Raw genomic sequence first — 16,570 nt, 5'->3', positions numbered from 1 at the left:
CAACTGTTCGTTGCCTTTGCCCCACACCACAAAGGTAACGCCATCTCCAAAGCAGGGATAGCCAGATGGATAGTTAAGTGTATTCAAATCTGTTATCAAAAGGCAAAACGCACATTAACTATTCCACCACGAGCCCACTCAACACGTAAGTTGGGGGCTTCCATGGCCTTCCTAGGAAATATTCCCCTGCATGATATATGCAGAGCAGCCACATGGTCCACTACACACACATTTACAAAACACTATTGTGTAGATGTGCAGTCAAAACAGCAGGCAGCTGTAGGTCAGGCTGTTCTCAAGACGCTTTTTCAGACCGCTGCAGCTGGCACGGGTAGCCGCCGCTAATAGAGGGCACTGCTATGTATTCTATGCACAGATATGAATTCAGCAGCCCACATGCCTCGAACTGAATATGCTACTTACCAGTATGCATCTGTTCTTGGCATGTAGGGCTGCTGACATTCATATCGCCCTCCCTCCTCCCCGGCGCCTGTCGCAGCTGCAGCTCTCAGAATTACTGCAAGCATGGTCATCACTTTCTGTATCTACTCCATCACTGCCACAATGGCGAAAAACAATCTGGGGATGGAGAGGATGCCCATGCGCACTGTGGTCCAGGGGAGGAGTCACCTATCCAAGGATACTTCGAAGACTCTTCCAGGACAACAACGTGCAAACATCCGGACCCAACACTAGGCGGCGATCTATGCACAGATATGAATGTCAGCAGCCCTACATGCAAAGAACAGATGCATACTGGTAAGTAGCATATTCAATTATCCCTACTCAATTTAGCCGTGACCCACCTGCCGTCCATACTCGCCTCGGAGGACAAGACCTCTACCTTAGATTTCCTCGCAACAAGTATCAGAACACCATTCTTTTTGTTCACCGCCTCAGCACCCACAACCTCATTATAAAATGTATTCCTCAAATGATAAAACTGCTTCGCCTCAAGCTTTGTCTCCTGAAGTAAAACAATATCACCCCTCATTCTCTTTACATAATCCAAAATCTTTTGTCTCTTGACAGGCTGGTTCAGGCCTTTAACGTTAAGAGATAATATCTTCAATTTGTCCATATTACATACTCCCAACGGAGAACTAATTGAGCTAATTGGCATCACAAGGTTGCACCATCATACCGATAATTATATAGTTCACAAAGTAAGCACATTCAGAGCAGTAGTAGAACCCAACACCACCCTCACCCACGAGCATTAATGAGATGAAGACTATGCAAGCAAGAGGAGACAAAAGCAAAAAACATTGAACACACACCCTTCCCCAAAAAACCCCCAACCCCCACCCTCCCCACCCCCACTGTACGTAGTAGGCATGGTGACTAGAAAGAGATTGCGTCGCATCCCCCGTGCTTGACCATTACAGAAGAAAAGAAAAACATGGGACAGAGGAACTAACCCAGTCGATCAGAGGAATGCTCCTCCCCACTGCAGTATCAAACAACCTACATCAAGAGCTCAACCCTCAGAGACCGCTTCTGCCGGTCTAGAGCCAATAACCAAACTAACCATAACCAGACTAACAATAAGCCACCAACGTGCACCTCAGATCACCATATGTGAAGCATGACCATTAGTAGTCGTGGCCAAGGGAACTGACACACATCTTATTGTTAGACATTCATGAAAACATACTATGAGTCCAGGTATCAGAAACAACTGCATACAACCAACAGATCACTCATTAGAAAGTGCCTTGAAGCGGAGAGTCGTACTGACGACAACCCTCCACTATGAGTAGATGAAGCACATATAGAATTATGAGTGGCAAAAGGGAGCCGGGATCAGTCACTTGTAGCCTGATGCCGAGGCCTGTTCAACTGCACCCATGGAGTTACTTGTTTCCATGTCTAAGTCTTCCGGCCCATCAAGCATACGTTTCAGTTTCAGTGGATCTGAAAAAAGGTGCGGAGAGCCGTGAACCATCACGCGATATTTTGCTGGGCCCACGAACCCATATTGGAAGCCTCTTTTCTTTAGCAGCGGTCGGAGTGCCAAGAACGCCTTCCTAACTTCCACCGTCTCTTTACTGTAATCCTGAGAGATGTAGATTTTGTCTGTTTTCCACAAAATATGGTTGTTTTTCCGCATGAAGCCAAGAATTTGCTCAACATGCTGGTAACGTAGCGGCTTACATACAATAGCTCTAGGACCTTTTTGATTCTTATTTATTCTGCCCGGTACTCTATGGGCCCTATCAAACTCCAGTGGGTGATGAAAGGATATGTTAGTAGCCTGGGTGAACCAAGACTCCAGAAAGGCCACACAGCTCCCATGCTGATCTTCCGAACCTTCCGGAAGACCAAAAATACGTAGGTTACCCCGTCTGTTCCTGTCCTCCAACTCCGCTAGTTTCCGAGTTGTTTGATCCGCGGTTATGCATAGGCGTTTAATGGCATTACATGATTTTACTTCTAGGTCCTCTAGTCTACTAATCCTCGATTCTGCTTCTAACAATTTTGCATTGGTTTCGCGGTTGTCTTGTCTAATCGCCGCTACCTCTTCTTTGGTCGCTTTCGCCAGCTCCCTTACTTCATCTAGCTTATTAAGTATCAGCTCCATCGGGTCTGGGCTGCCTTTCCCTCCCTTGCTGGGTGAACTTGGATTCGATTGGTCAGATTTGAGCCTCTTCATACTTTTCACTGAGTCCTTACTGTCCGCCATGGTTGCTAGTCACGCCGATTCCGTGTTCGGACTCAGCTGCCACCTTGTGGTCCAGCCTTCACTTGTAGAGTGACTTCCGATCGCCGGCTCCCCCGTCGTCTTATGGTATCCCGTTCCGTCAAGCGCACAATAATCCAACAGGTCTACCATACGTTATAGTACGATCGCATAACCTGGCTTTTCCGTGATCGCTACCTGCGCTGTTGGTGGATCGCCGTGAGGGAGCACGCACTTTCATATATAGACAGAGACGTGCGACAACATTGTGGAAGATAGCAAATGTGTGCCAGGCTGGGCTGCACAGTCACATGATAGAACCGTGTAGTAAGGCACAGAGTATTCCAGGTGAAATCACAGGGTGTCAGGTTGGTAAGCCTCAGACCTCGCTGCGTAGTACCGGATTCACTCACAGCTCCACATCTCCAGACAGAGGATCCAAAGTCCCCGATCTAGGCAGGCAGCGCTTTCCGCAGGTGGTACGGCAGACTCGGCCGAGACAGCTTGGGTTTACATGGGAGAGAGCAGACCACTTCTCATTCTCGCCTTCGCGCCGGCATTGCCACCATTACGAGTGACGCGCAGCGCCATCAGAACTGACTAGAGGTAGGCGCGGCTCTATTACTGGCATCCCAACCTTCCAAAACATGAGCAAGATAGCCGTCGTCGCTCCAATGATGCAGAGACCTCACTCAGCGCAGATCATCCCTCAGGCGCCGTCGTAATGACCTGGAGATTCCCCGTCTAGAGTGGGTGCCGCCATCTTGCGTGCGCGATAGGCTTCAAGGGTTCCACTCAGATCTAGCTGTTTATCTACACCAGCTCATTCGTACACTCCTCCAAATACCGGTGTATTACCGCAGCAACCAGCAATCAGCATCAAGCTCCTCAGGCACTGTCGGGTGACTCTCAAACCAGCCGACAACACCCCGGCAGTCACGCGATCCCGTCACCTGCTTCACTCCTCGCAGCCATCGGTCGGAGCACTCGAGGATCCAGGAGAGCCGCTTCACCGCATCAGAAAACCTCCAGATTTCTCCTCAGCTGCCCCCTCACATTCCGATCAACGATTCCGCAACTTGTAGTGTCGTTGGAGCAGCGAGACCCGTTCCGCCGCCCTTATTCGACGATCGCACGGGCAGAGAGATTCACAGAGCCGCCATCTCTCTCGGCGTCCAAACCACGCCCCGGATCTAGAATACTCTAAACACTCTTTATATGTATCCTCTTGATATAATGAATATCCCACATGACCAGATCTGGTTAATAACAAACTGCGAGTCAGTAATACAAAGACAATTTCTTTTACACACCATGATGGAAATTGGAAAGTAAATCCAACAAACTCACTGCGTAGAAATCTACCACCACCAAGACACCGATAGTGCAATGAAAAGCCTGTGAACAGCACTTAACGTTATAGATATTCCTCTCACATAGCAAATCATAGTTACGTCTCCTAAGTGGATTGGAGTTGAGGATTGTATATCCATCTTTTTCTGGATTAGTTCTGATAAAAAAAGAGGGACAAATGTCGAGCCAGAGACCTAATATAGATGGAAGTTTTGTTATGCTCACATGAGTGATTCAAGTCATTATTACATTTAGTTCTTACCCCGTTTAATCAGTGTCCACGCTAATCTTCTTGTTAAGCGTTTAAATATCAGCCTGGGACACGTTGTGATCGAGCAGTATAACGTGTTGTAAGTAAGGTTCCCCTTCGAGTCTAGGAAACGGGTATCAGACCTTGATAAGCCCTGTGTTGACAATTATAGCAATGTGGTATCAATAAAGATTCCGAAAAACAAAGTTAGAAAATTTTATTTAAAAAAAAAAGAGAGAACGATCTTGATCGTTAAAGCTAGTACGCTATCGTGCATGTATCTAGCTACGCATTGAGCGTTGTACTATAAGTACGTCTACTCGGGTCCAGCGCTATTTGCTTAAAAACAGTAAACCACAACTTTGTAGTTTGGACTTTACCTGATTTAGGCAACGAAATCCTGTCGGAGACGCGTGGCAACTCGGCGTGTCTGTAAACGCTGGTGCCATTATTGCCATCTTTATGTTCATTCCCAATGGTCATAGAAAGCGGACTCGGCCATGTTATTCCATTAGGTTTAGCAAAGTTTCGTAAATAGAAACACTTAACCTGACGAATGTTTAAAAATTAATCTTGCAACCAGGATGTAATTTATTTATGGTAATAGCCCTTCAAAAACACATTGTGTTATGTTAATTCTAATAAACATGAAAAAAAGACTCACTTCACTCATCAACGATGGGTGAAACGATCTTAGTATTAGAGTTATACATCAGTCATATTAAGTTAGAAATTAGACTTGCTCCAACTGCCTCATATACAAATATGGTAAAATGCATAAGGAGCATAAAAATGCCAAAATTGCCCCCTTACGACTATTTCATTGCGGGGACATCGTTGTGACAGTAGAATCCAAGTTATATGTATCTGCATAAATCATATACCTATTCATTGTGATCAGCAATTGATGAAATGAATAGAGTTAAATGTGTCCTTATTGTAACAGGCACGTATGTTGCTGAAGGGGGAAAATAATCCATCCATTTAGGTAAAAAGCGAAAATGGAGCAGATGCACCAATAACCCGTCCAATGCCAGTAAAACCTAATGGGGGTAAGGATAACCTTACTCCCATTCGAAATATAGGGATATAATCATCCTGTGATAGTATCAATAGACAAAAAAGGGGTATAAGCCCAGTGTCTATTAGTATGGAGTCACATTATCATATGTCAGTCTACCACTAGAGTAAAAGAGAAAGGAGAAACCAACAGATGTAGAGAATAATAAAGATGACAGTGAGAGGGCATATGAATGTCTTAACATGGCTCACAGGAATTCACACAGCTCTTTATCACAATTTAACCCGTGTTCCACCGCCCTCAGTCTGATAATCCAGGTACTCTCTAATTTGCGTAACTGCGACGTCATGTCGCCCCCCGTACATTCTGACTTATTGCATCTATACCATGGAAGCCAACTCTCTGTAAATCAATTGGTGTGTGTTCACTATTAAAATGAACTGCCAGGGGATACTGTGTGTTGTTATTTCTGATGGCACGTATGTGTTCTTGAATCCTCTCCTTCAGAGGTCTAATTGTGCTTCCAATATATATTTTGGCGCAAACACATTTAATGCAGTACACAACCCATTTGGTGTTGCAATTGATAAACCTTCTGATGGTGTATGTTTTCTCCGTATTGTACTTGAAGGTATTGGTTTTATGAAGTGCATAGCTACATATGTTACACAAACCACACCTAAAAAAACCATTAGGGGCAGCAGGTAGCCAGGTGACATGCTGTTCAGGGGGAATAAAACTGGGGTACAGTTGTTGTCTCAGTGTGCGCCCTCGTTGGTGGATCATCTGAGGTTTTGGTCCAATCACACCCTGTAGGCTGATGTCATGTGTTAAAAGATGCCAATGTTTTTTTAGAATCTTATATACATCTGAGCTCAGACTAGTGTACGGAGTGATGAAGGCACCCTTGATTGCTGTTGAAGATCTTCTCTTTTTTTTAGTATTTGAAAGAAAGTTTCTTCTGCTGACCTTATTGACTTTCAGTCTCGCTGATCTAATTATATTCCTGGAGTACCCTCTCATTTCAAATCTTTTTTCTACAATTGTGAGTTCTTTATCAAGAGAAGTTTCATCACTACAATTGCGTTTAATACGCAACATTTCTCCAAACGGAATGGAATTTATTTGTGAGGGTGGGTGTGCACTGCTGGCGTGCAGAATCGCATTGCATGCTGTAACTTTTCTGTAAGGTAGACTGACAAGTCTAATGTCATCGACTATGATAGTTAGATCCAAGAAGCTGACCTGCTTAGTACTCTGATTTTTGGTAAATGATAAGTTGTAGTCATTATCATAGATGTATACAAAGAATTCCTCCAGGGCAACACTGGATCCCGCCCAGAAGAATACAATATCATCAATGAATCGTCCCCAGTATAGGATATTCTCAACCAGATGACCAGGACAGTTCCTCCAAATATGGGTGTGTTCGAAAAGACCCATATACAGGTTTGCAAAAGATGGGGAAAATTTGGCTCCCATTGCCACTCCTCGTACTTGGCGGAACCAATGGCCATTGTGGGTGAAAATGTTATCTAGCACTAGCTTAATCATCTCTAACAACATGATAGTGTGCTCATACAAATTGATGGGTCGACAGTCTAAAAAGTGTTGTACAGCTGTTAAACCCTTGTCACAAAGGTATACTGGTATACAAGGAGCAGACATCCATAGTGACCAATAAATGGTTTGGTACCCATTCTACATCAGCAATTTTGCTTAGAATGTCCCGTGAGTCCTTTATGTAAGATGGTAAGTTAACTACATGCGGTTGGAGATATAGGTCAATGTATTCAGATATTCTTTCTGTCGGTGAATTGATGCCCGAAATGATTGGTCTCCCCGGTGGAAAGGCACCGCCTTTATGTATTTTTGGCAAGATGTATATGCACCGATTGGTTGGTTTAGAATTAAACAGATATCTGAATTCTGTATCTGAGATTAGACCCAATTCTTTCCAATGTTTAAGACTGATCTCAATTTTTGTTATGGTCATGTTCATGGGGTTACTACTCATTTTAACATAGGTGGTACAATCTGCCAGTTGTCTATCAATCTCTTGAATATAGTCAGTCCTGTTCATTAGCACGACATTGCCTCCCTTGTCAGCTTCTCTTATGACCAGGGAGGTATCGCCCGCCAGCACTTCCAATGCCTTTCTCTCATCACTAGTAATGTTTTGCTTAGTCTTCACATTCCTCAAGAGGAGACGATCCTCAAGTTTATAAAGATCTTTAAAAACAAGATCCTGAAAAGTGTCGATCACATTGGGGCCTGATAGGTGGGGCGTAAACCTGGATTTGTTTTTTAGACCACTGTCTGAATCAGAAAATGTGTCCAAGTTCAATTCCCTAGTAATGGTGTCAATCGGCATGGGAATATCCTGTTCCTCCAGAGATAAAAGAAGTTGTATATCCTTTATGTCCCTGATGGTTTGGATATTGTCATGATTTTCAGTAGTCCCTGGATCTGGCAACCAATTGTGTTTGTCAAGGAAAAATTTGTGTAGTTTAAGTTTCCTGGTCAATATGAAACAACTCGCATGTAGTGTTGTGAAGTTGGGAAAAGCACTTGGACAGAAACCCAATCCTTTGCTGAGTAATTTTATTTCAGTGTTAGTCAAAACATGATTCGACAAATTGACAACATTAATCTGATCAGTACCACTTGTATTAACTTCATCAGTTACATTTGCTGTGTACGTGCCCCCGATCTGGTTGTTACTCCCATCCTTTCTTTTGTGACGGGATCTCGATCTGCATTTGCCCCTCCTGGTTTTTGTATGCTTCTCTCTTTTTGGGAGGCTTGTTTGTTTCCCTTCCTGAAACGTTGCAATTCTAAAAAAAAAAGGGATCTGCATTATTGGATATTGGGGGGCCTTGAGCACCAAGCGATTCACTACTCGTGATGCTGCTGACACTTGAAGACTTTCTTTTGAAGAATGTGGAGAAGCAAGAAAAGGTTGTTCACCAGCTGACCCTAAAAGAGCCTCTTACGTTGACCACACAAAAGATAGCAACGTTTTTGTGTGTTTTACAGGGATCAAGAGAGACAAGGTGGTGCAAAAGAGGACTCTTTTGATGTGGTCTGTGCTTTGTTGAAAGATATGGTATGCATTGACCAAGAAACAACCCCTCATGGCCTGCAGGCCCATTTTACCAGCACCAAGGCTACACCAACAACTTTGGCAAGGGAAGTGCCTGTCCTGGCCAGCGGCTAAGCTGCGTCATTGGGGCATACGTTCACAAAGCACTATTTTCTTGAAAGCTAGGTTTGCAACAAGGGCTATTTTGCTGCTTGGTCCTGTACGACTTTTTGGTTTGAGCCCATTCCTCAGATCCTCCTCATTTTGAGAGATATTGCATCGATTTCTGATCTAAAAGTGAGGAATCTGCAGTTCGAATACACAGAATACATAATTACTTATCAGAGAGAACTTTCTTTTTAATGAGTACTCTAGCTAAATACAGATTCCTTACCGCCGTGCCGTCTTTCTGGTCTGAGGGCGTACATATGCACACCTTTAATAGGTCCTAAGTTAAATTTCAGTACAATTTCACCAATAGTTTAAGCGTCTGAAAACACCTTTGTGTGTGTCTACCCTGTCCATGCCAGGGCATTGTGATGTTGTCACAGGGCCGCACGGCACCACTTGTTTGCTCGCTGAAGTCATCGTTGGCCAAATTTTCCACCTCCAGTCTGACAATCTGAATATTCTAAAAGTAAGGCATCTACGTTTAGATAGAGTATCCCGCAGCAAAGCCATTACTGAAGGTGAGTAACTTTTTTATTAGGCAGAAGTTATCTCGCATTAAATTTTTATTTTATTGTTGCTTTGTGTTCTGCAAGAAGAGTTCATATTGAGGCATACTCTATGGAACTTCGCTTGTGCACATCCTCATTCTTTCCTTTCAACATAGATGCACTTAAAAGAATATTTACTTCCATAAAACCACCCAGCTGCCATCTGAACCTTCACCTTGAAAGAAAATTCTTCTCTTTTTATTATTACTTTTTAGAAGAACGCAGTGTCCTTTTGAGAGACACCGCGCATTCTTTCACCATTTATTTGGTTAAAAATATTTTTCACCGCTCTGAGTTCCATTTTTTTTTTTCTTCTTAACTATAATGTTGAGCGCGGCGGCCACTTCAGGGGCACCGCGCTCTACAATACAATAGGTCTTGCTTTTGCTAAAGTTTAATCTATTGGTATTGTAAATGACAATGCCTTTTTAATATTATAAAAGACAGTGCCAGTAGTTCAAAATCTCGTTATTGTGAGACCTATTTGCATTGTAAATACTTCTTTTGTTATCCCATCACTAAAGGAAAAGACTGCCACAGTACTTTTCTTGCGGTATTTGTCTCTAGCAAGTAAGCTCTGTAGTGTTGACTGAACACCTTCTGCCTTCATTTTAGCTGAATGTTGCCAGTTGCCTGTTATATTCATTCACAAATAAAGTCTTCCCCACATCTACGTGTACCCGACTTTACTTCCCTCATTAAGAGGTTCAAGGTTATTATTATGAAATGTCACTGCTGCCTGTTAGATCAAAGATGAAACAGAAGAATAGCAAATTGTTGTATCTATTCAGTGGCCTTAAGATCTGAAACCTCACTCTTTTATAAGTTAATAAATGATCATGTCGATAGAAGTGTTTCGGAATTCACATTATTGAGATTGGTAGCAGTGCCATCACATGTAACAAAACCGAAAATACCCACTGCGAAACTACGAATAAATAATGTTCTTTGCTTTCCTTTTTATGTCTGATGTTAGCTAAGGCCTTTTGATGTTACTAAAATTATATGTATAATATACTATATGGGTTTTCAGCCAGCCCTCTTCATTCATTGGTTTGTTATGGTCATTTGCGTTTGATCTTCTGCCCGCTACAGCATGAAGCAATGGGGTCAGCCAACTTCAGACATAGGCTAACTTCGTTGTGAGTGCTGGCATTATGCTCTTTCACAAGGAGCACATCCACACACAAAGGCCCTTACGTGGCAGGTACTACTGTGGCAATATGTGCTTTTTGAGACCAAAACATATTTCTGCTTTTAGCAGGTGTCGGTGTTTTTAGATTGTCTACGGTCCAGCAGCTTTCCCAGCAGTAAAGTTTTGCAAAATAAGCATTGATAAAGCCTAAAGGCAGGTGGGCATCACCTGACCTTTTGGCTTTTCCCATTCTTGTTTAGTTCCTGCTCTTTTTTAGTAAAATAGTGTGCCCATGGCAGTGGTCTTCAGTATTACAAACTGCTCCAATTTGACCCTGGGAATAAATAACATCTAAAATTGCCCACATTTTAAATTATTTTATTGTGAACTTTAGATACCTAGCTTATTTAATATCTAATCAGAACAATACATTGTACATTTGACATATATTGACCAAAAACAGACTAGATTATCTTTAATTATTGTATTTTCATGTTGGTGTACACATTAATTTTCATAATAAGAAATCTTTTGATCCAACACTCTACTTGGTTTTTATTTTCTTCTCTTTGAAACCTAACTCTCATTTGTGTTTCAGGTAATGTTTGAAACATACCAGTTTTCTGGTGTCTACGTTGCTATTCAGGCGGTACTAACTTTGTATGCTCAAGGTAGGTATTCTCTCTACGTATTGTCTCACACATTATTGCAACCTATTCAACTGTTATTGCAGGTGATACGATGTCGTAGATTTCGAGTGGTACATTATGTGGTTTAGTGCCAGCTTGACTGCATGTTTGTGTTCATTATCATTTCTGTATTCTTCATCTGGTCAAGTTAGGCCTTTTTAAAGTTGTTATTTTCCTTTTAATATTCTTTGCTTCTTTTGTATTTGTATGACTACTGTGTTTTTCTCTTCCTTTACTGCTTAGTAGAATAGTTTGTACATGCTAAGCATGGATTCAATGCTCAGTTTTACATTTAGATTACTTACACAGCTTTTTAGGTAATTAGTTGAAAAGTGCTCCCCTGGGTGTTTGTGTTAATTTATTTCACAGCGTATGAAACCACGGTTGTGGAGAGAGATAGAGGTGGTTAATTGATAAAGGAAGGTAGTAAAGGAAGTGGTGCCAACCAGGCTCCAAGATGGCCTCTCTCTTGAAATCTGGAGATGGCACATTGGCACCAAACCTCCGGCAACCCTGATTTGTGGGTAGGTGGGGGATAGAGGGTGATGGGTTGGCAGCACTGGCACTTTGGTGCCAGCTCAAAAGGGGAGGCCCAGAGCATAGAGGAGAGCTTCTTTGTTGGGCCAAGCCCCAGGGATGCAGTTGGTGACATGTCAGTGATCGCGGAAAGCGTCACTGGAGGGAAACCCAAGATGCTAGACAGAGGATGGCAATGTCAAATTCAGCCACCGAAGGAGGGAGCAAGCTCTGTCTCCATGTATGAGGCTGCCAATATCCAAGGTGGTCTAGAGATTGCTTAGGATGGTGGAAAGACAGCGGTTCTGCTCGTCCCTCATCAGGACAGCACTTGCAGCCTGCTGCTTTGAAGTAGCAGCCATCTTGGAAGGTGTAGGGCAGACAAGAAAAAGAAAGCTCTTAGAGATTATACATCTAAAAGATCAATGTGGAAACATGTCACAATCGGTGATGGAGGAGGCTTATTTTATACCTGGCGGCAAAGCTCTCCTGCATTCTAAACATGCTCCATTCTGATGTCAGTACAAAAAGGAGAACATTGCAACTGAGTTACATGTACTCAAAAACGGCTGGGTCTGTCGGAGAAAGTAGCATGGGAGTAGAGAAATCACATGGGAAAACTGAATTGGCATTTGGCTCTCTGAAACTAGAGTTTCATAATCTGAATTCTTCAAAGAAAGTTTCTGAAGCAGACAAGAGGTGACTGGAAGAAAACATGCTGCAAATGAACACCAAGGTAAAACTGTTTGATAACCTGAGGCGAGGAGGAGTCCTACTTGGCTCAAACCTTAACCTGCAGGCTGAGGTAGATAACTCATGAACTCTTGACTAGTTGTGCTGAATGCCTAGTTTCTTTACAGTGCGATGTTACGGAAATGTCAGTTGCAATCTTCACAGAAAAACTTAATTGTTATATTTCATCATCCTTTTACTCCAGGCCCATTTTACTCAAGACACCCCTGTCCACACCTGAGCCTCATAATGTTCTTCTTTGACTATGTGAAGGCAATCAGAGATTCCTAAGTAATGTGCAGACTTGTTGAACCTAAGGGCGTCAGTTTGTTGACTGTTCCTTTATCAGCAGGAAAGTGAAAGCCAATGCACACACTTATTTCACTGTGCCAAAATCGGGACCTGTGCGTGGGTGTTTCTGTTCTGTGCCTAGCCACATCCGAGGTGGTCATAACAGCAAGAAATGTCTTTTTTCACAAGTAAAAAGTGTTTTAATAGCCCGAGTAAGGAGAGCACCTGTACCTCAAAAGATAAACAAGGCTGACGTTTCTGTTTATGCTGTTTCCTTGAGACTGACTGACTCATAGCTAAAATTGTGTTCGAGGCATATGAGCTGCAGATCACACACTAGGGATAAGATCGCCATCTGGTGTTGGGCTCTGATGATTGCAGGTTGTTGTCGTCTTCGGAAGAAGTCTTTGGTCACGAGATAGGTGACTCCTCCTCTGGACAACAGTGCGCATGGGCATCCACTCCATCCTCAGATTGTTTTTTTCCGCTATTGGGTTCGGATGACCTTTTTTTCGCTCCAGCAGAAAACTTCTAGCAGTCACCACAACTCTCTAAAATTTATAACTTGACGTCGAAATCCCATAGGACCGGCTCCGGACGCGGCTGATGGAAAGGACACCCTTTAAAAAATGCCCCCAATGTGGAGCAAAGTTCCCCCACAGTGATCACCACGAGGTCTGCAATTTGTGCCACTCACCAGACCACAATGAACCCAGCTGTCCAGCCTGCGCCGCATTCCGTTCGAAGAAAACTATCCGGGACCGAAGAGCTTGACGCCATATCATGGCCAAACCGGTTCCGGAACTAGAAGACATCTTTGCCCAGGATGTCCCTGACGACGATTCCAAAGACCTCCAGATCGTGTCCGAGGCCGACGATTCTGATCCAGGGCAACCTGCGAGTACCAGCTCACCTACCCCAACCCCACCAAAAAAGACATTGGTCAAGACTCTGCCAGCTGGGCCCAGTCGCGACCCAAAATCATCTTCAGTTGCCCCGCCCCCGGGCCCGGCTCCGAAGAAAACTAAGCCTGCAGGTGGCTCGGGCTCGAGCAAACCTCATATTATTGTGCCTACAAAACCTTCGGCACCGAAGCAGGCTCCAAGGCCGGAATCTCCATCGGCACCGAAACGTCACTCGGCACAGACGTCTCCACCGGCACCGAAACGTTCTTCGGCACCAAGGTCTCCACCGGCACTGAAAGGTTCGTCGGCACCGAAAGGTCCTTCGGCACCGAAAACTCCATCGGACCCGAAAAGTTCTTCGGCACAAAAAACATCCTCGGTGCCGAAAAAAGTCCACAAAGAACCTGCCGATCTCACAAAATCCAGATCGGAACCCAAAAAGTCGGCGCCAAAGCCACCTTCGGACACTGAGGAACTTTTTCGGCCAGATCCAACGCAAAAACGAATTTACATCAGTCCTAAAACCGGACATGTCACAGCGGTGCCATACAAGAAAAGGAAGCTGGACACAACACCTCCTCCAGCTCCTCTAAAGAAGGACTGTGCCACTTCACCCATACGTCCTTCCTCTCCTATATTACCTCCTATCCCATCCCCCCACCCCCACCGCCTTCTCCTCTAACATCTCCTTCTCACACACCACCTCCACAGGATGATGATGATTTAGGGGGAGACCCGGATTTCCTTAATGATCCCACTGATACCTTTACACTCCCGGACACGGCACCCATAGATGACTGGGCTTACCCTATACCTGACATGCCTGATCCCACTCCATACCCCTCAAAACCCTCCCCTCCTGATGACCATTTAGGGTTTGGTCAGCTTATAAACAGGGCGGCACTGTTCCATGGCGTCCCCATGCACACAGACAAACCTGAGGAAGATTTTCTCCTCGACACCTTTGAGCAGTCGCAAAAAACCGTTCACATTCTACCCATGATTAAGGGAGTGATAAAGCACGCCACTGAGGTTTTTAAAGACCCTGTTAGGGCCAGGGTTCTTAACCCCCGGATCGAAAAAAAATACTGACCGACACCACAGAATCCTGCGTACATCAAAGCGCAACTCCCCTTAGACTCTTTAGTCGTGTCAAGTGCCAGAAAGCGGGCGAACTCCCAAACAACCGGAGACACACCGCCCCCAGACAAAGAGTCTAAACTCTTGGAGGCTTCCGGCAAAAGGGTTGCCGCACAAGCTGCTAACCACTGGCGTATTGCCAATACAGAAGCCCTATTGGCTCGCTATGATAGAGCTCATTATGATCAACTGGAGGACCTTTTGCAACACCTGCCTGATCAATACAAATCCCAGGCCAATGACCTCATCCAAGAGGGCAAACTAATATCAAATGCCTCCATCAAATGTGCATTAGACGCAGCGGACACTGCCTCTAGGGCAGTCAACACAAGCGTATTGCTTAGACGCCACGCATGGCTCCGCATGTCCGGCTTTAAGCCGGAAGTACAAACCACCATTCTTGCTCAACCCTTTAATCAGGAGCAACTATTCGGACCCGCAGTAGACACAGCATTAGAAAAAATGAAGAAAGATAATGAGACTGCCAAATCAATGGGAGCATTACAGTCTCCTCAAGCCAGAGGCTCCTTTCGTCGCTCCTTTTATAGAGGGGCCTGCAACAGACACCTCTTCCACCTTCAAAACATCAGGTCAAACATCCCCTAACAGAGGATATTTTAGAGGAGGTTACAGAGGAAATAATACCAAGGGCCGAGGGCGGGGCAACACCAACACCCGCACCTCTACAGCCACTAAACAGTGACTTACCATCACTCCCCCAGACCATTCCACTCCGGTTGGGGGAAGACTTCAACAGTTCCTACCTGTCTGGCATTCCATCACAACAGACAGGTGGGTAAGACAAATTATCCAGTCTGGCTACTGCCTCGAACTCATAAACACCCCCCCCCCAAACATACCACCCAAACACCGTCCCATGTCGTCTCACCACCTCACGCTCCTCAAACAGGAAATTCAGTCTTTGCTTCAAAAACACGCAATAGAACCAGTTCCACTCCAACATCATGGCACAGGAGTATATTCTCTATACTTCCTCATTCCCAAAAAGGACAAGACCTTAAGACCCATACTAGACCTCAGACTACTAAACCAGTATATACAATCAGACCACTTCCATATGATCACTCTCCAGCAGGTCCTTCCATTACTTCAACAAGGCGACTTCCTTGCCACATTGGACCTCAAGGACGCATATTTTCACATCCCTATGCATCCTGCGCACAGGAAGTATCTACGATTTGTGGTAGACGGTCAGCACTATCAGTTTACAGTTCTCCCATTCGGAGTAACAACCGCACCCAGGGTATTCACCAAATGCTTAGCAGTTGTGGCAGCACATCTCAGGAGACAACAAATCCATGTCTTCCCCTATCTGGACGATTGGCTCATAAAAGCCAATACTCTTGACAAATGCATTCTCCACACTCACCGCACTATTCAAACCCTACACAACTTGAGATTTACAATCAACTATCCCAAATCTCAACTACAACCCTCCCACGTACATCAATACCTGGGAGCCACCATAGATACATCCAAGGCCATAGCTTATCCCAGCACAGCCAGGATAGCCAACATACAAAATCTCATCAAAAAATTTCAAACCCAACACTCTCTTCCAGCAAGAGTGTTTATGCAACTCTTAGGCATGATGGCGTCATGCATCTCCATAGTACCCCATGCACGCCTTCAAATGCGTCCCCTACAGGAATGTCTAGCACAACAGTGGAACCAGGCACACGGACAACTTACCGATCTGGTGTTGGTGGACAGCCGCTCACTTTGTTCACTGAAGTGGTGGAACACCATCAACCTGTCCAAAGAACGGCCGTTCTTAGAGCCTCTTCCACAAATTGTGCTGACCACCGACGCATCTCGCACAGGGTGGGTAGCCCACCTCCTTCAACACACCACTCAGGGCAGGTGGACCACTCAACAAAAACAGCTCCACATCAATCACCTAGAACTTCTGGCGGTGTTCCTAGCACTCAAATCCTTCCAAATGCATCTAAAAAACAGAACTGTCCTCATCCGCACGGACAACATGACCACAATGTATTACATACAGAAGCAGGGGGGGGACACATTCT

At 44.5% G+C, this 16,570-nt stretch overlaps 1 protein-coding gene across 1 annotated transcript in view; it reads left to right on the top strand.

Moving 5' to 3' along the window:
• Positions 1–16,570, top strand: part of ACTR2 (actin related protein 2) — a 245,375-nt gene that overhangs the window by 106,037 nt on the left and 122,768 nt on the right. The window contains exon 4 of the mRNA XM_085612519.1: positions 10,845–10,917. Coding sequence (XP_085468645.1) covers positions 10,845–10,917 — 73 coding nt within the window. The remainder of the gene's footprint in view (positions 1–10,844; positions 10,918–16,570) is intronic.

The sequence above is a fragment of the Triturus cristatus genome, chromosome 6, assembly GCF_964204655.1.
Source record: "Triturus cristatus chromosome 6, aTriCri1.1, whole genome shotgun sequence".
Taxonomy (NCBI): Eukaryota; Metazoa; Chordata; class Amphibia; order Caudata; family Salamandridae; genus Triturus; species Triturus cristatus.
This window is presented reverse-complemented; position numbering and strand designations above follow the sequence as displayed.